This window comes from Alosa alosa, chromosome 3, assembly GCF_017589495.1.
Source record: "Alosa alosa isolate M-15738 ecotype Scorff River chromosome 3, AALO_Geno_1.1, whole genome shotgun sequence".
NCBI lineage: Eukaryota > Metazoa > Chordata > Actinopteri > Clupeiformes > Clupeidae > Alosa > Alosa alosa.
The window spans coordinates 29,149,924-29,174,386 of record NC_063191.1 but is presented as its reverse complement, the minus strand read 5'-3'; the positions used below and the strand labels follow the sequence as shown (position 1 = coordinate 29,174,386).

General features: G+C 42.0%; 1 protein-coding gene and 2 long non-coding RNA genes across 3 annotated transcripts; 1 reads left to right on the top strand and 2 right to left on the bottom strand.

Annotated features, from left to right (window-relative positions):
* The first annotated feature begins 1,268 nt into the window (after positions 1–1,268).
* si:dkey-91i10.3 (cytochrome P450) lies at positions 1,269–15,429 on the top strand. Its single transcript, XM_048239103.1, has 9 exons — positions 1,269–1,843; positions 2,710–2,900; positions 3,760–3,959; positions 5,763–5,960; positions 6,838–7,001; positions 7,968–8,134; positions 8,805–8,886; positions 9,382–9,588; positions 14,482–15,429. Exons 1-9 carry the CDS (start codon positions 1,574–1,576, stop codon positions 14,638–14,640), a joined length of 1,638 nt encoding a protein of 545 aa, XP_048095060.1. The 5' UTR covers positions 1,269–1,573; the 3' UTR covers positions 14,641–15,429.
* On the bottom strand, positions 3,368–8,025 carry LOC125292030. The gene is made up of 4 exons (XR_007193130.1): positions 7,938–8,025; positions 6,915–6,980; positions 5,730–5,954; positions 3,368–5,031 (listed from the first exon to the last, which is right to left on the bottom strand). It is a non-coding gene; the product is annotated as an uncharacterized LOC125292030 (long non-coding RNA).
* LOC125292029 lies at positions 9,449–22,503 on the bottom strand. The gene is made up of 4 exons (XR_007193129.1): positions 21,924–22,503; positions 19,105–19,197; positions 18,727–18,850; positions 9,449–9,579 (listed from the first exon to the last, which is right to left on the bottom strand). It is a non-coding gene; the product is annotated as an uncharacterized LOC125292029 (long non-coding RNA).
* Positions 22,504–24,463: the final 1,960 nt, after the last annotated feature.

The window sequence follows — 24,463 nt, the reverse complement described above, 5'->3', positions numbered from 1 at the left end:
GTGACGTTAAGTGGCAAGGAGTTGAGACCACTGCAGTGGACACCATGGTGTATAGATAGATAGATAGATAGATAGATACTTTATTGATCCCCAGGGGAAATTCAAGGGTATGGGTGTAACGGATGCCAGCTAGCTTAGCTGTGCTTGTGGAACGTTGGTAATCCTCACTCGCCGACGCCTCAAGAGTGCTGCTGGCATGCGAGCCAGTAGCCTGGGCCTCCCCAAACCACACACACTTGTGTTTGAAACTTGGAATGCTATCCCCGACATGTATGTGAACATGAAAAAGTATGCACTTGGAGTCCTGTCGATCTTTGGATCCACATTATGTATATGAGCAGGTGTTCTCCAACATGAAATATATTAAAAACAAACATCGCACACGCCTCACAGATGACAGCTTACAATCCTGTGTGAAGATGAAGGTGACGGCATACAGCCCCGATGTGCAGACGCTGTGCACTGAGGTTCAGGAGCAGAAATCACATTGACCAAGTATGATAAATATTTTAATTGCCATTATTTTGCATATATATTTTTTTTTTCATTGTTCAGTGTAAGACATTTTATTATTCAGGTTGACAGTTAACTGCACAGCGCCAGTAAAAGGATGACGGCACACAGAGAAGACGGTATTTTTGGTTTTCTGCCAGTGGATAATTTAATACATTGAGTATTTTACTTAACCTTCAACCCCAACGTCTTTTTTTCATAGTTAAAAATGTTTTGTTGCATGCAGAAATGTTATTTAATTTTTTCTGCAGTCGTTCATTGATTTCATAAATGTAACATATTATAGTTTGTTTATGTAACAGATGCCAGCTAGCTTAGCTGTGCTTGTGGAACGTTGGTAAACCTCACTCCCCGACGCCTCAAGAGTGCTGCTGGCATGCGAGCCAGTAGCCTGGGCTATTGGCTCAATTGTAAGCGCGCTCGCCTCCCGATCCGAGATGCTGCTGTTCGTGGGTTCGAGTCCGGGAGTGTGCAGGGCTGAATCGCGCAGGTCAACACAACGCAGGTTACATGGGTATAGCAATGCATATGCCAATCATAATTAATGCATGGCAATGTTACAAAAATAGCCATACCTTCCCTGTCAGGACCAGCCAACAAGCATAACAATATATTATGCTTATTATTATTACTAATACTAACACTATTTGAAACCAAGACTTGCACACACTGCCATCGTGTAGCCTAGTCTCAGGTTACAGTAAGCCTACTCTTCATTTAATCATTTAATTGGTTTCAAAACATGCACGCTGGATTAAAGGCTGCAATTTACATACACAAATTAGTGGAGTGATTCTGTTAGAAATCTGCAGTAAATCCAAGTCTTGGCCAAATAAAACGGATTGTTGAGTTTATGAAGCCTGCAGTGTAATTGAGGGGTTAAGTTCTATAACAACGCCGCAGGTTATTCGAGTTCAATAGACCGAAAGGGCTGTAGCAGTCAGATAGGAGCCTACCTCTTCTCGCGTAAACAAGGAACCATTGTACAGAGTGCGTGTTCTCCAAGTCGGGTAGCCTACTGTAGCCTGCTTAGATCGGTGCAGTACTGTGTATAGGAAAGATGTTTAGCAGGTCGTTAGTAAGGACAGGACTTCTCGTCTGCAAACAGGACAGCGTTGTTGGGACGAAATGCATCCTGCCAGCCCTGAACGCCGGTGACAGGCGACAGGGTGCGTCTTCGTCGGCCGGTGTCATAAATGGGAGTAAAGTAAAAACAACCGAGGATGGAAATAAACTGAAAACGATGGAGGATTTAGACGGCCCCAGTTTCATGACTTCTTTATACTGGCTCTTTGGGAAAGGTTACTTTCAGACAACGCACCAAATGCAAGTATGTTTACAATGGCAAATGGCGATTAACGATTTGAGCATTAACCTAGCCTACATTTGTTATTCGTCACTTACAAACTTGTTGTCCCTTTTCGTATCTTATGTCGCTTATTAAATGTCCTATCACTGGTGTGTTGCATGTGTTTTAGGCATATCATTATAATTTACCCTTAGCCTAGTGGAAGCCTACGATATAATCACCTTTAGCTTATACATTATTATACATAGCCTAATTTATCAACAAAACAGTAGGCTAACGCGGGAGAAATTCTACTGTTGTCATGGTAGGCTAAACTATGGGCGCATCCCTGGACGGTAAGAAATAAAGGTCACTTTTGTGTCCGTGCGGCACTGCAAGAAGGGAAGTAGCCTAAATTATAGTTATAATTGGAGAGTGAGTTATAAATACTTTTTCTTATCAACAAATCAGTACAGAACAGGAACAGCGCAGACAATGTCCAGCTTCCTGGTCGTTTTTAATAACCTATAGATTTAAGATAATAGACTATTGCTCTAAGAATTTGTAGGCTAGCCTACTCTCAGAAAAAAATGACTTTGCATGTGATGAACCTGCTGTATGAACTGCTACTCTACAAACACTGCAAGACTGTCTTAGATCAGATGTCCATTGTGGAATGGGGGCTGTTAGAATCAGATTAGTAGTTCCTGGTCCTTAGCGAATAGTGAAATAAACATCATTGTATGCCATGCATTGTTGCATGTCTGAACTTGTGTTGTATACAAATGCACTGGTCTTAAAATGATATAGTTTAGGTTTATTATGAAAGCTGTTAGGCTACTGTTCCCATTACCAGTATCTCTACTGTCAAATAACTGTGTCATGCGCTCATGCTCTATCACCATCAGATTGAACACAGCAAGATCTACGGTCCGCTGTGGAGGTCTAAGTACGGGCCACTGGTGATTGTGAATGTGGCCAGTGCAGATCTGATTGAGCAGGTGCTGAGGCAGGAGGGACGGCACCCCATCCGCACGGATATGCCCCACTGGCGAGGCTACAGGGAGTTACGGAACCATGCCTATGGCCCCCTCACAGAGTGAGTGACCACCAAGCAAGCCAGACACACAACACCTCACAAGTCACAAAACTCCACTCGGACACTCTGGAACACTGCCATTCCAAAGCCCTTGTTCCATTTCTCTCTGTGTTCTGTAGAAGCACATCTGATTCCATTAGTAAGGGAAAGGGCCAAATCAATGGGATTCATTGATAAATACAGAGAGGATCTATGTAGGTCATAACAATACACTCAAATTTGGCTTTTGATGTGGTTGACGGACTTATTGATTATTCATAAAATACTCACATTTCTCCGTGACATACTTTTTTGTCACTTCCTGTGACACCAAAACCACAGCTCACTGTGGGAGTATGTTTCGTAACCTGTCGTTGCACTCTGGTGTTGGTATGTGCAGAGAATAGGTGTGTAGCAGTTTTTTTACATGGTGAGTCATAAAGATGTCATTATCAGGTATTTGCATTTGCAAGTCTTTGCACCTAGTCTTGATGTCCGGTTAAATGTGTTTTATTGTGAAAGTGTAATTTGAAACTGACCCACGTGTTTATTGAACTGGTTGAACTGAGAGTTCCAGCCGAGTTAGTATGTTTGTTTTACAGCCACAGCTTGCAAGACTTTGTATCCATGCTAAAGCCGTGTCTTTAAACCTAAACATGCCGTATTTGCAGCTGACATCGAAGCAATTCAAAACAAGCTAACAAACCACCATTGTTCAGGTTTTCAGGTTTTTCCAGAAAACATCTGTTCAGTTACAGTTTAAGGGTTCATAATACATGGCATCGTCCTCTAACATGAGAAGCCCGCTATCCTTGAGTAACCCTTGTCTCTTAGACAACAGAGCACCAGACAATAACTCCATTGTGCTCCTGTGTTCTAGAATGGGGGTGAAATGGCAGAGAATCAGAAGCATTCTGAACCCCAGGATGCTAAAACCCCAGCATGTTTCATCGTACACCAATGCCATCAACGAGGTGGTCAGGGACTTCGTCCAGAAGGTGGACTGGCTCCGGAAGACTACAGGGGACGGAGTCATGGTCAATGATTTGGCAGGGGAGCTGTATAAGTTTGCTTTTGAAGGTAAGGCAATGGGTGTTTCAATACTAGACAGGCAGGCTTTACAATTGAGCTGACCAGTAACCGGTGAACCACTATCAACCAGTGTGTTGATGACATTCAATGCACTTCAGTGCAGGTTTGTGACTGTAAAAAGTCTAAGTCTGCCCCACAAATTCATGCCTGCGCTGCATACTACACTAGTTTCAAACAAATGGACTGAAACCTATCCAGGCCTTACTTATCCATATGCCTTAGAGTTTAGTCCTTGGCGTAATTTTGTTCTACATCATGACTTCAGTGTACCTTAACCCTTCGGTCTAGCCATCGTGTCAGTGCACAGTGTACCGCTGTCTCCCCTCACTCTAACTTCATTCATATCAATGTACAACTACAGTCTAGGATATGTCTTATCTCATCTTATGTCTACATGCCAAATAGTTCCTCTGTCAATAATCTCAAGGCCACAGGTTTTGTCAGAAGTTACGACATAATTGTGTTTCTTGTGAACTTGGTTGGGTGCAGCAGTGTGTTGGTCAGCTCTGCACATACATCATTTTGTTGTGCCCTTGAAGGCTGATACAGACAGGTCCTTGAAGAGTTGATCACACTTCCAAGTTCACCTTGAAGGCTGATATAGACAGGTCCTGGAAGAGTTGATCACACTTCCAAGTTCACCTTGAAGGCTGATACAGACAGGTCCTTGAAGAGTTGATCACACTTCCAAGTTCACCTTGAAGGCTGATACAGACAGGTCCTGGAAGAGTTGATCACACTTTCAAGTTCACCTTGAAGGCTGATACAGACAGGTCCTGGAAGAGTTGATCACACTTCCAAGTTCACCTTGAAGGCTGATACAGACAGGTCCTGGAAGAGTTGATCACACTTCCAAGTTCACCTTGAAGGCTGATACAGACAGGTCCTGGAAGAGTTGATCACACTTCCAAGTTCACCTTGAAGGCTGATACAGACAGGTCCTGGAAGAGTTGATCACACTTCCAAGTTCACCTTGAAGGCTGATACAGACAGGTCCTGGAAGAGTTGATCACACTTCCAAGTTCACCTTTCAAGGTTGAATCCTAGTGCCTGGGGAACCCTATGGGAGGCAGGTTAAAGGCTGCACACAATGATATGGCACTGCAGTCTCCTGGATGTGACTCACTCATGATATGCAAACAGAGGCAGAGGCAGAGTAAGCTCTGTGACTTCTGCATGTTTTGTATTATTTTTTACAAAGCAAATGGCAGGGCTGCAGAGAAAACACTCACAGATGTATTTGGTGAGCTGGTAAAACTCAAAAAAAAAACATGTAATGTACATGGCTGACATTTAGATAGGGTGATTGCTTCATTTTTTTTCTATTTAATGTTTTATCAACCAAGCTAGGTTTTTTGTTGGTTAGGTGTTGTTCAAAAGAAATGTTAAAATCCCTATATATCAAAATGCAGATATTTAAGGGACTGTGTTTGAGCTGGGTTTGTGTGAGTCTCTCACTGCTCACTGAGTGTGTGTGTGTGTGTGTGTGTGTGTGTGTGTGTGCACGTGCGCGCATGCGTGAGTGTGTGTGGATTGGAGAATGTTAGTGCCTCTGTGTGTATGTATATGTGTGTGTGTGTGTGTGTGTGTGTGTGTGTGTGTGTGTGTGGATTGGAGTATGTTAGTGCCTGTGTGTGTGTGTGTGTGTGTGTGTATACACGGGCACACACTGTTCTTTCTATTTGACAGTTGGCAACAACTCCGCATATCATCTGTGACACTGTGACATGTGGTTGTGGATTTCAACCAAATGCTTACGTAATGAATTGTGGTCTCTCTCTCCTGCCGTAGGCATTTCCTCCGTGCTGTTTGAGACGCGTCTGGGCTGCCTGAATGAAAAGGTTCCTGAGGAGACTGAGAGGTTCATCTTCTCCGTGGGGGAGATGTTCCGCCTCTCCCCCATCATCGTGCTCTTCCCCAAATCTCTCTGGCCTTACCTGCCCTTCTGGAAGCACTTTGTGGCCGTCTGGGACCACCTATTCACTGTTGGTGAGAGAGATCTCCATCACAGATAACAGATCAGCCACTAATGTATGATATCAATCAATTAAAGCTGCAGTTGGCACGATTTCTTTGATCATGTTCACTGAAACCGACAGAACAACATAAATCAGCCGGTTTTAGAAAAAAACCCGGACTTCTACCTCCACCTAGAGCCTGTTATTTGTTTTGCAAAAATCCACAGCTCCCGGTTCTTCTGGTCCAATCAGAGCAGGGCTGTGTGAGATCTGACTGTCAATCACAGTCTGGTGCAGTCTGGTACGCACTGACGAGCACAAACTCGATGAGCGGGTGCTCGCTGGTAGTGGGGGAGGGGCATGAGAGTTGTAAACATTCAACATTTTGGCTAAGTCCCCTCAATCTGTCAGACTTGCCAGATGCAGCTTTAAGTCATTGATGAGCTAACCGCTTTCGTAATGTGATAGGTAAATCACTATTGCCAATTCAACTGTCACTAGGTGAATCACTATAGTAAGGACTGCCAAATTACTCATGTCCCTTTAGCCTGAGGTCTAGTATGTTCAGTGCTGTCACCTACTCACCTATTCATTAGGGCTGCTAGAGGGTGTTGAGGCATGCACAGGGAACCAGCTATTTCAAAGCTTCATCACAGTAAACTCAGAAATACAAGTTTGAATTCTCCCACCTTCTCACTCTTTTTCTTTCTTTCTCTCTCTCTCTCTCTCTCTTTCTCTCCTTTCTCCCCATCTCACTCTTTCTCTCTCCACCCCCCCCTTTTCTCACTCTCCTATCCTGTTTTGCTTCCATATATCACTTCCTCTCTCTCTCCTTCTTTTTCTCTCTTCACTCTGTCCCTCCCCCTCTCTCTATCCCTCTCTCTCTCTGTCCTGTCCCTATCCTCCAGCGGAAGACCTGGTCCAGAAGAAGATGGAGGAGATCCAGGAGCGTGTGAAGAAGGGGGAGCCCGTGGCCGGGGAGTACCTGACACACCTGCTGGTCAGCGAGCAGATGTCCGTCCACGAGGTGCTGGGGAGCATCACCGAACTGCTGCTCGCCGGAGTGGACACGGTGAGACAAACAAGGGGGACAAGGAGACGACAACAACAACAACAACAACATCAACAACTATTTGCATTTCTATAGCTTTTTATCTAGGCTCCCCACGTGCTTTACAGTGTGCGGAGAACCTCACTATCCACCACCAATGTGCAGCACCCATGGCGGCCATTACGCACCAGCACATTTGACTGTATATATAGGGACCAGAACGCTCACCACACACCAGCTTGAGGTGTAGAGTGAGTGAGTGAGTGAATGAGTCAGTTCCAATGTGGGGGGGTGACATGAAGAGGGGGAAAGGGTGACAGTCTAGGATGGGAAGGAGAAGTGGAAAAGGGAAGAAGAGGAGAGGTGGCTCTTATTGTAGTCTGATGGTGAGAGACACATGGGGGACAAGGCCGAGGCAGAATGTTTCTCGTTAATGTTACTAGGTCGCCAGGAGACACATTAGCGATCCGGCTTTGCTGGGGAAGAGGGGAGAGGAGTGGAAAGTGGAGACAGTGAGAGAGGAGAGGAGAGGGAGGAGTAGGGAGTGTCAGCAGAGGGAGGGGAGGTGTGTGTGGGGGTGTGTGTGGGGATGATTGATAACAGCTTGCGTGTGTGTGCATGTCCGAATACCTGAGCATATATACACACAACACATGCACATGCAGAATGCGCATCAAAAGAATGTGTGTCTGCACAAATACCCAAACAAGATAACACACACACACCAACACATGCACATGCACACCAAAGGATCATATGTGTGTACACTCAAACACATGCCCAAACCAGTTAGATAACACACACATACACACACTCACACTTAAATGTCTTCTTAAATGTAAATGGAAAGCACAGAATTCAAAAATGTAATATTTATCCAAAAGATTTTTTCCTAATATCCTATAATTAATTGCTCCAATGACGCATCCTCTCACTCATCTAGTCTCTTGTATTGACCTTTAAACCCTGACCTTTGACCCTCTGCAGACGTCCAACACCATCTCCTGGGCGCTGTACCACATGGCGAGTGAGCCGGAGATCCAGGAGCGGCTGTACCAGGAAGTGGAGAGCGTCTGCCCGGGAGACAAGGTGCCCACCAGCGATGACATCGCCAGGATGCCACTACTGAAGGCCATCATCCGAGAGACGCTTCGGTGGGTGACATCACATTAGTGATCACACTGATCAGTGAACAATAAACTAATAACTAAGGGGCAGCCGTGGCCTACTGGTTAGCGCTTCGGACTTGTAACCGGAGGGTTGCCGGTTCGAACCCTGACCAGTAGGCACGGCTGAAGTGCCCTTGAGCAAGGCACCTAACCCCTCACAGCTCCCCGAGCGCCGCTGCTGTTGTTGAAGGCAGCTCACTGCGCCGGGATTAGTGTGTGCTTCACCTCACTGTGTGTTCACTGTGTGCTGAGTGTGTTTCACTAATTCACGGATTGGGATAAATGCAGAGACCAAATTTCCCTCACAGGATCAAAAGAGTATATATACTTATACTTACTTACTTAATCAATTACTAACCTGAGTAATTACTTAGTAATAGGCTTATGCAAGAAAAAAGTGCTTCTTAGTGAATTAGCCTGGTAATTGCTTAAAATATGGACAGAGTCCTTCGATGCTATTAACCAATTATATAGCACCAAACGTAACCTATCCAAGCTGAGGATTACAAACAAAAGTGAGTGGGTTTGTCGTTTAGTGTTGCGTTTGTCAGCTAGTGTTGAGAGTGTGTGTAAGTGAAGTGTGAATTTGCAGCGTTCTGTGCTGAAGGAAAAGATTCATTTCAATTTCATGACTAACTGGGCATTTCTTTGTCAGGTTATACCCTGTGGTGCCCGGGAATGCCCGCATCACTGTGGAAAATGAGATTGTGGTGGGCGGACATCGCTTCCCCAAACAGGTCAGTCGTGGTTAGAGGCTTCGGGCCTCTTGTCTCCTGTACAGCTGAATCACAGCTGTGGCCATATCCTTCACACGGACACACACACACACACACAAACACACACACACACACACACACACTTTTTGGGAAATTACCTTATTTGGTGTCTAGCCCAGAGCTGGATAAGATACATATTGTTCTCTTGTCTGTGCGTGCAATAACCCGGTCTGGTACTGTTAGCCTAGCTTAGCATAATGGGTTAGACCACTTCCACTTCCAAAGAGTTATGCTACACTAGGTTAACGGTGCCAGACTGGGTTATTGCACACACAGAGAAGAGAAGTCTGTACTCTTATGTAACTCTGGGGTAGGCGGCGTATTAGCTTATTTCCCAAAAAGTTGTCGTGTTCCTTTAAATATCCCATGAGCACTGTAACAGAGACGCTACCTGTAATAAAGTGGGATAAGCAAGTTAGTCGTAACGTAACTGTTCCATCTGCTGTGACCTGGCAGACCCTGTTCCACCTGTGCCACTACGCCGTGTCGTACGACGAGAAGATCTTCCCGGACCCGCACGCCTTCCTGCCCGAGCGCTGGCTCCGTGGCGCCGACAAGCAGCTCAACCAGCACCCCTTCGGCTCCGTGCCGTTCGGGTTCGGCATCCGGGCCTGTCTGGGCCGGCGAGTGGCGGAGCTGGAGATGTACCTGGTCCTGTCACAGGTGAGAGAAACCATGCATCCAATGTCTCAGGCTCAGTCGGTCAACTCAGTCAAAATTCAGCGCCTCCCTTGGCAAGTCAAAGTTTAAAGATGCAAACTCAACATTTTGAATGCTGCTCAGTGTTAAAGATGCATTATAAAGGTTTTTGCATAATGAAGGCCTTTGCAATTATCACTCCCAACTTGTCACATATCGATGCCTATAATCTCTACTCAATCTTGTCACATATCGATGCCTATAATCTCTACTCAATCTTGTCACATATTTATGATGATAGTTATAATCACCCCTTGTCGTAATTTTTCAACGTACTGGATACTTGTTTAGCATCAGTTTTCAACATTCCGGGATAGTCTGATTGACTTACATGGTGCATAATGTCAAAATGTGTTATTAATAAGCCAGTAAGATTTTTGATCATTGACAGCAGGGTTGCAATAAAAAGATCTATATTTGAAGACCTGCATCATTAGTCTGATGAAGTTATGTCAACATTTGGGTCAGTTTGCATTAGGAAAATACAATAACTGCAACCATCAGCCAGCACGTTTATTTGGATCAGAAAGGCCAGGGAGGCTACCTGGTGTCATTGCCCTCGAGTAACAGCTGTCCACCATCACCATGTTGGTTTAGTCTGCTACCATAAGGCCATATGATTGCACACAGGGAGACCTTCAACTTTGGTCTGGGCTAATTTGTGCAGATACACTGATGATAACTGTGCCTGTTGGCAATGAGATGTCAATGAATAACTCAGCCGGCTCTGCAATAAATAGCAACGTGTCATTTTAAACACACACCTCAGAATCGTATGCTGTGAACCAGCAGATAGGACCCTAAAGGAATACTAATGAATATCTATCTATCTATCTATCTATCTATCTATCTATCTATCTGAGAGAGAAAGAAAGAGGGAGAGAGAGATGTATGATGTACCTTGCAAAGTGATACTACAACTCTCGACATTACAGTTTTTCTCAGTTGCTTTGGTGCTTTTCTCAGATCAGAATGAAAATTCTCATAACTATTAGTTCAACCTCCACAACATTTAGTCATTTGTGCACATCATAGTAGCAATTTCTCCTTCCTCTGAACAAATTGCAAATGATTTTTGGACATGTATCAGTTGCTTTCATACAATTCTTTGCTGTTTTATAACATTAGCATTTGCTTATGTCATGTCAGTCAAAATTAACTATACTTATGGATGCTGAATAGTCGTTCTCAATAAAACTAATAGTCTTTATTTCATTGCTTGAGTCATTACATACAAAATTGTTGAACTAGTTATCAAATTCTGTCACAATGCTGTAGAATTGCAAAGAGCATATAGTGAAATGTACATATTTACAGTTTTTCTCAGTCGCTTTGGTGCTTCTCTCACATCACTATTAACATTTGCACAGCAGTTAGTGCATTTCTCAAAACAATTAGTGCAAACTGCAAAACCTAGTGGATGACCTGCAAAAGCACGTCACTTGCTCAAAATGGATAGTCCATTCCTCAAAAGCAAGTATTTACTGTATGTCAATGAAACTGTCAGTGTCATCAAAATGAGAAGTCTTGACACCATCGTTTATGAACAAGAGTCAAATGGCTTTGTCATGTTTTCATTATGACAGTTCTCTCAGTGTTTTCCAATGCAAAAAACTCGGTGACACTACCTGAACATGCTCAAGACAGCACTATACACTACTTGTACAGCCATTTTGAAAACTACAGTAAAGTTACACATTGCTGTAGTTAGGGGAGTAAGTGAGTACAAGACACTGAATACGTACATTTTTACTGTATGCTCTTTTGCAATTCCACAGCATTGTGACAGAATTTGATAACTAGTTCAACACAATTTTGTATGTAATGACTCAAGCACTGAAATGAAGACTATTGGTTTTATTGGGAACGACTATTCAGCATCCATATAAGTATAGTTCATTTTGACTGACATGACATAAGCAAATGATAATGTTAAAAAAACAGCAGAGAATTGTATGAAAGCAACTGATACATGTCCAAAAGCATTTGCAATTTGTTCAGAGGAAGGAGAAATTGTTACTATGATGTGTACAAATGACTAAATGTTGTGGAGGTTGAACTAATAGTTATGAGAATTTTCATTCTGATCTGAAAAAAGCACCAAAGCGACTGAGAAAAACTGTAGTGTCTTGTACTCACTCCCCTAACTACAGCAATGTGTAACTTTACTGTAGTTTTCAAATGGCTGTACAAGTAGTGTATAGTGCTGTCTTGAGCATGTTCAGGTAGTGTCACTGAGTTCTGACCTTTTTTTGCATGGGAAAACACTGAGAGAATAAACTGTCATAATGAAAACATGACAAAGCCATTTGACTATCTTGTTCATAAACGATGGTGTCAAGACTTCTCATTTTGATGACACTGACAGTTTCATTGACATACAGTAAATACTTGCTTTTGAGGAATGGACTATCCATTTTGAGCCAGTGACGTGCTTTTGCAGGTTATCCACTAGGTTTTGCAGTTTGCACTAATTGTTTCGAGAAATGCACTAACTGCTGTGCAAATGTTAATAGTGATGTGAGAAAAGCACCAAAGCGACTGAGAAAAACTGTAAATACCACCAAGCTGTATCCACATAGAACATAGAATGTGATTAGAGATGCACCGATATGGAATTTTAGGGCCGATAACGATAACCAATATTTATTGGTTTGTTGTGGCCGATACCGATACGATGACCAATAATATTACTCTTGAAAAAAAATCGTGAAAAGTGATTTGGGGAAAGCATTTAATAAGCATAATATTATTGCAGTAATTTTACCTACCACCAAATGATGGACAGAACTCATAATAGTCCTCAATAGTACAGCAGTCAACATAACAGTAGCCTAGCCCTACAGTATGTGTGGCACCTTTAAGTGAACCTGACGTCAGTGAATTGCGAGTGAGTGGCTAGAGAGTATGAATCGTTTTCATTTAGGACTAAACACTCATAAACAGCTCAGCTGGGAATAAGCTACAGTATAGCGACCAAATCAGAGTTTGTGAGGGAAACTTAGGTTTAGTTTCAACTGCGGGTAACTGAATAAAGCTGCAACTCCTCAGACTGTATCTTATGTCCGTCTACCTGCTGCAGCAGAAATGAAAGGGGTTAGGCCCGAAGGTTTTAATAACTTATTATGATGACCTGTCTGGAACTGAAGCAGGAATGGTTAGCATATTTCTGGGTAATAATATAAAACCCAAGCTAAAGTAATGCAAATATAATACTAAAACACAACTTAGAACTAGGCCTACTTATGTACTGGCCCCCACTAACGAGTTTGTTTATTTGTTTCCCGACCAGCAGCGGTAAAGTGCAAACACATCAGCACAAGACGACTCTAGATAGGGCTGAGCTCCGCTCTGGTAAGGTTAAATGGCGGATCATTCACGAGAGGATTTTGAGATTCACAGATTCCCAAATGAACGCATATCCACAGATTTTGTTAGTGGTGAAATACATTCACACCGCTGACATTATATTGAGGAAAAAGTATAGCCAACCAAGCTCAAGTAGCTCAGTGTAGCCAGAGGACCTCACGTAGGCCTAAATTAGGACTTTAAAAAATATCGGCCAGAATTCTGTTATCGGACCGATAATAATATTTACATTTTTTCACTTATCGGCCAATAATATATCGGCCGCCGATATATCGTGCATCCCTAAATGTGATGTAAACTGAATAGGCACCAAAATGTGATAAACACTAATACTGTGTGGTATTACATAGCACTACTAGCCTGGAAACCAGTCTGAATTTACCCTGAAATACAGTCTGGAGTTGCTCCATTGACAAGTGTGTATGCCAGGTTAAGATGATGTGATAATGGTCAGGTGAACAATAGGGAAGCAGTCATCCATGTCACCTGAGCAGTGAGCATGCTTGAGTTGATTCTGTTTTCAATAACATCGTTGGAGAATCGAGATGATTAGATTTCACTATTGCGTCTGTACTGTAATACAAAATATTGGCAGCACATTAACAGGAAACGTCGATTAAGGCATTTGACATTCTCAAATTCTGTGGGAGTGGTTACTCCAGGCTGGCTTCCAAAATCATGCCCAATAATGAAATCCAAATGAATGCGATTGGCATTGCATTCACATCACAAAAAAAAAAAAAAAAAAAAAAAAAAAAAAAATCAGGTTCTCATAATGGTTTGATCAGGTCAGATGATTATCTCGTAATTATGAGATAAGGATAGGATCCGTGCTGAGGATCTAAACAGCCTTTCAATAAAAGCAAGCACATATTTCCTACTGATTTCCTGCTTTGAATGACTTTCGTACTTTGAGAGATTAACATGTCTTTAAGTGGCATGAAAAATAAGCCTGTCAAATCGCCAACAACCCCAAAGCAAAGAGTAAGCTTCTATAGGCTACTCTTTGCCCAAAGGCAATACAATGTTGCACGTTACAGTCCTAACCAGTAGGTGGAGGTACTACTACGCTTAGGGCTACCTCCATCCCGTTGTCCTGCGCCGCCCTATTGTTTATTTTGTGCAGCTAGGCTACTTGTTCAAGTGGCATTGATGAGTTAAACAGTCACACAGTCTCGTAATTATGAGATAATTTTCTCGTAATTATGAGATAATATGTCATAATTATGAGATACTATCTCGTAATTATGAGATAATAATCTCATAATTACGAGATAACCTGATTATTGTTTTTTGTGATGTGAATGCAATGCGCCACCGTAAAATGGCGTACTACCAGACTCAAATTGTGGTAAGTATTTGTGCAGGTGTGCCGGGCTATATCTAGACCAGGCTGTGGTACTACAAGACTAATGTCACAGATGTTTACTTGGGATCCAACTCATTGTCTGTCTATTAACCACCACTTGGTTCATTGTGTCTTTGTAGTTGATAAAACATTATGAAGTACGCCCAGATCCTACTGGACAAATCGTCAAGCCAATCACACGGACTCTTCTGGTCCCAGCGACGCCCATGAACTTGCAGTTCTTGAACAGGGGAGCAGCAGAGGACGAGCCAAGAGAAACTACGCACGAGGCCATATGAACTACATCCTAACCCATTCCACACACAGCGTGGAAGTAAAACAAACTGTGTATATTAGTTGCTATGGAGATTTGAAAAGTTTGAACCCGCACAGTCTCTATGCATTGGCAGAAGATCCATTATATTGATTGCATAGTGCACAGTTTAATGCTGCTACTCTAGCCCACTAAGCAATTGCTTTGACATTTGGATTGACTGCCAATAGGGGGTGCTGACGAGCACGGGCAAATAATATTTTAAACAGGATAATTGTATTTCTGTGTTTTTGATGTTCCCTGATGGATCTGTTGCCAGAAGACCTTTGTTATACAAAGGGAAAGACATTCTTTACTGTTGTGACCACTTTAATGTTTTCATTATTTTTACTTTGTAAATATAGCTGCTTATTTCAATTCTGTAACTAATTGTTTTATTGTATTTTTGAATGGTGACCTGGACTGGATGATATAGTATGGCCTCACATTTATCTTGTTTTCCTGTTCTCTGCCCACTAAACAAGACTGTGCTTATACTGTGGGCCCATCCTGGGCATTTTAGTAATATATATGTCTATGAGGACCTAAAATGTGCCTTTAAGATTGTGAATATGACTTTACGGTCCAGCGAGCACATGGATGCACTTTGTTTTTAGGCCAAGGCTACTGATATTTACCTTTAACGCTGCCATGTTAAACATTTAAAAAATCTTAACATGATAGTATGCTCTTATCATGTGGTCATAAACCAGGCAAAACAGTATTGTTCATGATTACAATTGTTCAAATATTAAATTATATTTTATGAATGTTATGAATGTCTTACAGTGATTATTTTTCTCATGGAGAGGGGCGGGGTGAAAAGCAATTACAAAGAGCATGAAATAGCATGCTTTTCTCCCAGGAACACATGTTTGACCCAGTTATTTATGTAAAATGACAGTCAGGATATAAGTGAATTAGCCTAAATTAAAGCTTAATCATGGCATGGCAAGGTGTATGCTTCTTACAATTATCAGGACGGGTACAACTACAGAAATGGGAGAGTACATGGGATGAAAGTGTGTGGGGCATCTGAAAGAACTGATTAGGTCATCCCTAATCAGTGTGGTTTGGACTTGGAACAGGATCTTATGGTCAGCAGTTTTGCAGTAGCCTGGCGGGCCATCCTATATCATTGAAATGTATAGTCTGGAATCGAACCATTCACCTCGCTTAATCCAAGGGGCGGGCAGAGAATTGTCTTTCAAACTATAGGCATGCAATAGGCCATGACCATATCCGTTATCTGGTCGGCAAAACGGCAAATACATCCTTCTTCGAAAAGGAATGACTTAAGTGCATTGTGTTGCTCAACTTTCAAAGAAAAGCACAAGTTCAACTCCTTCAAAGTTGACGCTTAACGCCGATTCAAACAACCGCTCTTTATTTCGCCATAGCCACCTTCCTTGTTGTTCACCGTCGCAGGACTGTCGCTATCCTGTTAAGCCCGCCTTTAAGATTCTAACAAAATAGAGCTGTGATTGGATGACGTCCACGGCGTCAGCCAATAGAAATCCCTATGGTTTGGTACTAGACTTACAGGCTGAGCAAATTAATTTGCCGCTGCTAGGGTGCGTCTAGATTTCTAGGCTAGTTTTGCAGGGTTCCAGAGATGGGAATGTCAAGTTACTAGGGGGGAACTACCAGACAGTCAAGATAATCGCAACATATATCGCCATCTCTTGGTGGTATATGGAATTGCAACCTCTGAAATAAGGACTTCTGAAGATTGTGGTATTGAGCCTAGAAAGTGTTTGCTCTCAGTAAGAGTAAAGACTGTTACCTTATTTGAAATTCAGTGCTTGGCTTCAACAAAAACAAATACTTCTCTCAGGGAAACACATGGATTGACTAGTCCATTGTATACTTGGAACTATGTTTTCATTTAGGCAAAGCACTGCTACTGGGCGGAGTGATTTGCTGGCAGCACCGGAAAAGCTGACGTCACGCTACCCATGACACGTTCCAGTCATTTAGAACGTCTGGATTTAATGAGGTGTGAAATAACCAGAGCCATATCTTTGCTCTGGAAATAACCATTTAACATACACAATATTTAGCAGTATTATTTCACAACAAATTGATTTATTCTCAGACTTTTACTCAGATGTTTACTGTGAAATAAACATGTAGTGAAATTTGAATTGCACTTGAACCGCACAGCATTGTGGGGCTATTTTTAACGTTCACCCCCAGCCACCCCTGACTGACTTTTCAACTCACTCCAGCAGCCATCCACCAGTGACTTCAACTATCACTTTTCTGCATGTGTCTGCAAACTCTGCCGTCATCATATCCAAGGTAGGAATTACAATACTTTTGTATGCCAATTGAAAACGGGAATTTATTATAAATATAGAGTTTAATAATGTAATGTTAACTAAAACCGTTAGTCATGTTAGAACTAGCTAGCAATTAGCTAGCGCGCTAATAATCGCTAACATTGACCGAGTTAAAGGGGTGATAGAATGATGATATAGGGTATTTTGTGCTGGTCCTTAAGGTCTCTGAATAGGGTGTGTAACATTGGTTGGGCTGAAAATGGCATATGTGCTGTTCTATGCCTCTAATGCAAGCCTGGTTAAAAGCCCTAGAATGAAACGAGAGGTTTTCTTCCTTTTATGGTATGCTCATGAATATTTAGATGACCTGCGTGCTGATTGGTTGGTTTACAACGAGCGAAGCTCTGGAGCAAAGATGCAAACATGGCCGACAGCACTCACTGAAACAGCCAAGGTGGAAATACTATGGAGACATAGGTGCTGAACAGCATATTTGAGCCTGAATCAGAGGAAGAATCTGAAATAGTGGAGCAACCAGTCGCCCATAGATTGGAAATGACTACTTCAGAGTGGTAAGTTTTGTAATTTACTTGAGTTTGCCACACGTAGCCCAGTTAGCTAGCTGTAATACTCGCATGTTAGTGTCGTAGACTAAGCTAAACATTGTATCAGGTTCGTTTTTAGCATTGTAAGCAACAGAAGTTATTCATTTGCACACAAACAAATGTTTTACAACTTGTACCCTTGTGCAATTTTTGTCAATATGTCCAGTTAGAAACTAGCTGAAAAGTTTGTAGCCCGTCGTGGGCAGTTCAGGCTATGCTGTAGTGAAAGGAGTGCTGCTTGCAAGGAAAGTACTCGTTTTAGTCAGTAAGTATATTCTCCTGGTGAATAGGTCATCTGATTAGGAGTTACTTACATTATTGTAGTGGTAATATGCGATCTTACAACAGGACGTCCAGTTAGCTGGGCAGGAGCTCTGTGCAGTTAAGTAGGCTATAACGTTATTGCTGAAGTGAAACGAGTAGCCTACTGCTGCTCGCCAATGAAAATATTACGTTTGTGTCAGTAGGTCTAATGTACTCGTGTAACTACTATACTGCTGATTAATTCATCTGATTATCGAGATTTTTTACGCTCTTTCCATGTAGTAATGTATGATCTTACAACGGGACGCCCAGTTAGCTGGGCAGGAGCTCTGTGCAGTTTGTAGCCTATGGCTGAAGTGAAACGAGGTCAACGTAAAAATACTAGGCCAATTTGTGTCAATTCAAAAACACTTATTTATCCCCAAGGGGCAATTTACATTGTAGGCTACTTAAAATACAGTAGGTACAGTCAGTGTAATGTAATCTTGTAACTATCCTGCTGACATCTGATTGAGATTATTACCTTCTTTCCCTGTAGTAGCCTAATATGTGATCTTACAACTCTGGTAACTAAAACTGGAGACATTTGCTACTTTGTGCTACCTGCTCATTCAAAATTACGAAATAACAGCAGGGAAATTATGTTTGTTTTTACAGGTTATTAAAAGAATGACCCAGGTTCCTGAGGAGCTGACCTGAATGACCATCATGGCCTCAATCCGTTGTGCCTCTATATTCTTTGCAAAATGCAATGAATATTTACAGAGCTGACCATGGCCGTTTGAGAATCAGAGGAATGGAAAGGTGAGGACAATCTGTTACAAGTGTTAGCAGTTACAGTATATAAATAAAATATTTTTAACCAATACACATTCATTATTGGTTCAGCATATTGCAAAAACACAGTTTGATCAACACCACAAAATGATACATGTTCAGCAACAGCATCCTCCATGGAAGGTCGGTCTAGCTGAGCACACAAGTCCTGGGGCACAGGAATCCGCTGGACGGCATCCCAGTAAGGAAGAGGGTCTTTGATGATCTCAAGAGGACACAAAAAAAGGACTTATATTGGATACTGTAATACAGTGCATTGTAGGCTGCATACTGTACAATAAACAAATTGTATGGCCCTGAACATTGTGCTTTGTTTACAGTACTGATGATGATTTTGACACCAGTAGCATCAGGTCTAAGACAGCCTGTTGTGTGTGAATCGATAAGTTATTTTTAGTGCCTATACTGTTGCACATTTTGATTTGTTGTTTGTAATAAAAACATATTTATTAAACTTACAAATTTGGCAAGTTTGTACATAGTTTCTCCTTGGCTGTCTTCTGTTGTGGGGACTCAGCATTCTCATTGAAGTGCATGGCTGCTAGATAAAACCTAAACCAAACAACAGAAATGTTGTAACAAGTGAAAGTCACTTTTGCATGCACACACCAAGCTGTTAACTCACAGCAAAAGCATTTGCTAATATTCTAAGCTCCGCAAGATGCCACACTTAGAGTATCTGTTTGGCATGCTGCCGTTCTTGTAATGTTCTAAAATAAGAACGTGCAAATAAATCTAATCTTGTATCTAGACAACACGGTTTTCAACATATCGACTAGATATCATTTGAATTGATAACGTTAAGTTGTTTCCACTTCTGACGTCAAAAACGTATGTGTTATATGGGTATGGGTCAAAGATTCTAGAACAGAGCAAGATAGATCAGTTACGTCATAGGCATGAAGTACGCTCTGAGCCCGACAGGGCGCCATTTTGGTAAGCTCAGCGCAACATTTCATATACAGTTCCAATTCTATGAGCCCACCTGAACCTTTTTTTTACTCGGTAATGAACTGCAAGAACTGACAGTGTGAAAGGCCTGATTTATCTTTTTCCAAGTTTACACTGAATAAGGATAGGTAAATAGGCCTATTATTTAGACAGAAGTAGCTATTCCACTAGTAAATAGATCACATAAATTCCCATTGAGAGACTATAGCCTACTGATAAGCTAGCTAGCAGGCAAACTAACTTAGCTAACGTTATATTATGACCATTGTTCTTTTTTCTACCTGTAGGCTATACGTTAACCCTTTGTTCACGGCCTGCTTAAACACAGAGCATAGGCATAGGCTATTATTATCAATCACTAATAAGGTCAAGATTTCACTCAAGCGTCTGATGTAACTTAAATAAATGCAAATAGTTGGCCTAGGCTAAACACAACCGTGCTTGACACTAATTATTATCGTTTCCATGCAGTCAAAAACTCCCAAATTGTCCTGCTTGCCTATGTGAAATGCATATGACCACAGAAGTTCGTTTTAAAAATCATTAGCCTATACAGGCTGGAGCCAAATTAAAACATGTCTTTGTAAATGGCTTTGTAAATTAGGCTACGTTTAATTAAAAAGTGTTTCTTGCGTGCGTTCATTCTCTCATTCCCTCTCCAAAATGTTCCTGTTTTAGGCTGGCCAAGTGCATGAACCCAGCATCGGTGCGCGCGTCACATGAAACACAATTGAGACAATAGATTGACCATATTGTACAACTGCAAAGCCTCATCATAGGCATGTTATATTCATGACATGAAAAGTGGAACTTATAGAACGAAAAATGAGAAATTGCGCAGTCGGCTAAACGTTTTAAACTTGCGCAAAACTGATTAACCCAGCATCGGTGCGTCGCATAAATTAAAACACAAATTGAAGCCGCACAGCTTGACCATTGGACAATCCTACCACAAAACCTTTCCATAGGCATGCAACGTTTATGACATAAAAATTGGAATATGAACGCATTTCATCACACCTGACAAATAAACAGGGCTGTGGCCGCGGATTTGACTGATTTATTGAGCTCTCAGCGCAGTGCTGACTTGCGCGTCTTTGATGAGCGTATACAAAGGAAAGCCCTCTAATCGGACGGGCAAGACTGACAAGGAGGCCAGCCCGTGGCTACGCGTAGCCTATGTCAAACAGGTGCTTTAATCTCTTCGACCTCCACAAATTAAGCTACAGTTAACTCCGTAGTCGTTTGAATAAGTTTACGATTGACAACGCGACTGACAACGTTGTGATAAATAGGCATTCTAACTTTTGCAAAGTCAACTTGAATGCATCAATTTTGAACAAAGTTGTGTAAGCTACACCGCGCCAGTTGTAGTCTGCATGAAGTTCTTGCACAAGCCACCGTTTTGTTTTCCGTAGGGGAGATGCGGGCTGAACCCGCTTGAGGGAGAGAGGTGCAGGGAGAGAATGGGTGCTCTACACTACGCACATCTCTATGAAATAATGTAGCCTAGACTAATCCATATTTTAAATATTTTAAAACAATCATGGAAACCATGTCAATAGGCTAGACAGATATTGTGAGTAGGCCTAATGCAGGAATGGACGTTACAGTTATTCAGTAACTATAACGAATTACTGAAATTTAAATTGTAATGTGTTACCTTTAGACTACTTCGTTTCCCAATAAAGTAACGAAATTACAGTAACACGTTACCCCCAACACTGGCTTATTGAACTTTGGTGGAATGATGGACAGATGTCAGTGCCCTAGCCTAATTTACCCTCGGAAATAATTCTACATTGTCTTTATACAATATACTTAACTGGTCTAGACATGGTGTGGTCTATTGGGTTTCACGTAATTTCAACATACAGCTTTACAGAATAAATATTGTTAACATGTTAGGATCAGCGCCATAGGATTCCCACGGTAGCCAGCGTCTGTGACGACACCTGAGCTTACCAAAATGGCGCCCATAGAGTCATAGAACGTACTTCAACATATCCAACGTATTCTCCTGCCAGTAATCTATCTTGCTCTGTTCTAGAATCTTTGGTATGGGTTATATTACAGCTTAGCAACCAAACTATCGTGTTACTCAGCTTCAGTTAGCTAGCTTCTACTGTATCTTGCTGAGAACATAACCTGTCAGAGATCTTGACAAACATGCATAGTAAAATGTAGGTTAACATGACAACACAGGTTTTATCCGAATGACACACAGGAAAATTAAATAGCCTTGCCAATGAACTAAATCACACATTCTACTTGCTAGATACACGTTAGCATGGCTAATAACTGCTTAGCGACAACATAATACTTACAGCATGCGGTTGTGATGACCTTACGGTCGGAACAGCCCCTCGTTTCAGTAACAGCAGCTTAGCAAATCCTGCTTAACTGTACAAGGTTTTGAAAACTGCCTTCGGTGAAATGTTTTGCAAATTAATAACAGAGTGTCGAACTTTGCAGGGATCTTCTTCTGGTAGAAAAACATTATCCATGCCCCTCGAACTTTTGAATCCTTGGGAAGACTATGGAAAGTCTCAGCTTTCTTTGTAGCCTAAATTTCAACCTGGAACACTGCATTTACGACCGTGGCTCATTTTCGATATCCTTGAAGAACTCTCTGCTTCAAGGATTCCTGTGGAAGTAAACGAGCAGGCAGCTAAACTAGTGTTTGTCTCATCTTCGCTCTCCATTCACGTTCCTGGGCTCAGAGCACCAGTGGGCTGGTCTGTATGTAAATTTTGAGGCGTGACAAATGTACAGGCCAGAGCCAAATAAGGTACCACCTGCGAGTTTGCGTAAACTCGCAGCTTCGTTTGGATTCGCCCGTTTTATGGCGGGAGTTTCGAATTGTGAGATTTGCATAGGAAGGAGGTGTCGGTGGGGTTTTGAAGTTCTCTGTCCATTTCACCCACTGAACTATCACTATTCATCTATGACAAAGTAAACTCGGTTTTGCATTCTATGACCCCTTTAAGGTACATGTTATCAGATTAGTAATTTGTTTTACAATTTGTCGATCATAAGGTTCAGTCCCTACCAGACCCGGCGGCAGACACAAATTCACGGACGGGCATTACACATTTCCAGGGGGGGCACTGGAACTTAAATTGATCACGGTAGTTTAAGCTTACACTTGACAAAACATTCCAATATGATGTTGATGATTTGGATAAAATGTAGATCCAATTGTTGTAAAATGGTGCAGCTCCTTTAAGAGAGCCCTGTGCGCAGGGATGGAGAGAAAGCGAGAGGGGATATGTGTGTTAGAACTGAGATGCGTGTGGAAAAAGTAGACGTGCTGTTGAGACTGGAGCTAGTCATATTTAAAAAAAAAAATACAAAAATAAATCCGGAGATAAAACCAAAATCCTCGTTCATTTGCTAACCACTTTCAGATAGAGTGTTAGGGAGTTAGCCCCGACGTTACGGATAACTTCGGCCCTGGAGTGGTAAGCTCCCTGTTCTCCGACTAGGTCAGAAGAAAAAAACTGTAAAGGTTAACGCTATCAAACAAACCCAGAAACTACTAGGCATACTTCTACTAACTACGATATGAGATTTAGCCTACCTGCGAGCCGATAAGCTTTGTCATCGGATGACAGGGGTTAGTGCAGAAGTGAAGTAGACTGCGCCACGTAACCTCCTCTCCATTTAGGTGATGGGCTTACCTAATGTTCCTGATTGATTAGCTACGGAATAATACAGATTTTACAAGTTTTATTTGCTACTTGCTAGATTGACAAACGTATAGGCTAGGCCTACATTTAATAAGTGTTCAAAATCAATCTATGGGATTGGGGTTGGTTGGAGCAGCCAAGCTCGTCCAGGGCGGGCACAGATGACTTCCAGGACGGGCCTGGCCCCCCAAAGCCCCCCCATGCCGCCGGGACTGGTCCCTACAGAACGGGAAGCCACAGAGAACCAGTGGAGATTAAGATTTAGAGGACTGATGGGAACTCATCGGGGGATTCCTCAACTGGAGACAAGTTTGAAAAGAGAAGATGATGCCTCAAATATAGAGGGCACAGGTGTTAACGAACTGCTCAACCACATGTAAGAGATAATGGATGACACAACGTTTGGTTAACAGAAAAATAATGCACGTTCAAGGTGGTAATGCGGCCCCGACAGACAACTTGTAAGTGCATAATTTTTCTGTTAACCGAACGCCATGGAGTCCATTATCCCACATATACCTTTGTTGCCACTTGCGTTGTGTTCATTTGCTGTTATAATTTCCACTTTTTTTTGCTAAAACTCTCTTGTTTGTAGTACCACTAGCCTCTAACAGTTCAACCCTAATTATGCATAAAATAAATGGCATCTGAAGGATTCTTTTCAATAGAATAATGTCCTTTGTTTTGAATAGCAATGTTGGCAATAAAATGTGCCTACTTTAGCCTACCTTTGTGTTTGGCTATAAAATGTGTAGCTTTGAGTGTAATTAATTGCACATTTTATATTTTGGCCCCAATTTAAGGGAACAAACATACAAGTGAGTACTAGTAGATAGGAGATTTTTATATGCAAATGTATAGGCAATAAAATGTGTGAAACCCGGCAGGGAATATCTCTGGGAATGCTGAAGGTAGGGGTGACATACCTCTCTGGCGTGTTTTGTTTATTCCTTGGTTAAAATATAATGTATGGGGTTATTTTTGTACAAAGGCGTCATTAACATAAACACAAACAAAAGGCTACTTCCTGCGAAATCCCTGACTGCACCTTTCAGGAAAGAGATTTGGATGTGATGCAGGATATACAGTAAGTATTGAGTGAGAGAGTGCAGTACAGCACTTCTCCAGTAGATGTCAGCCTGCTACTAAACAGTGAACGAACACGGCATGTGATG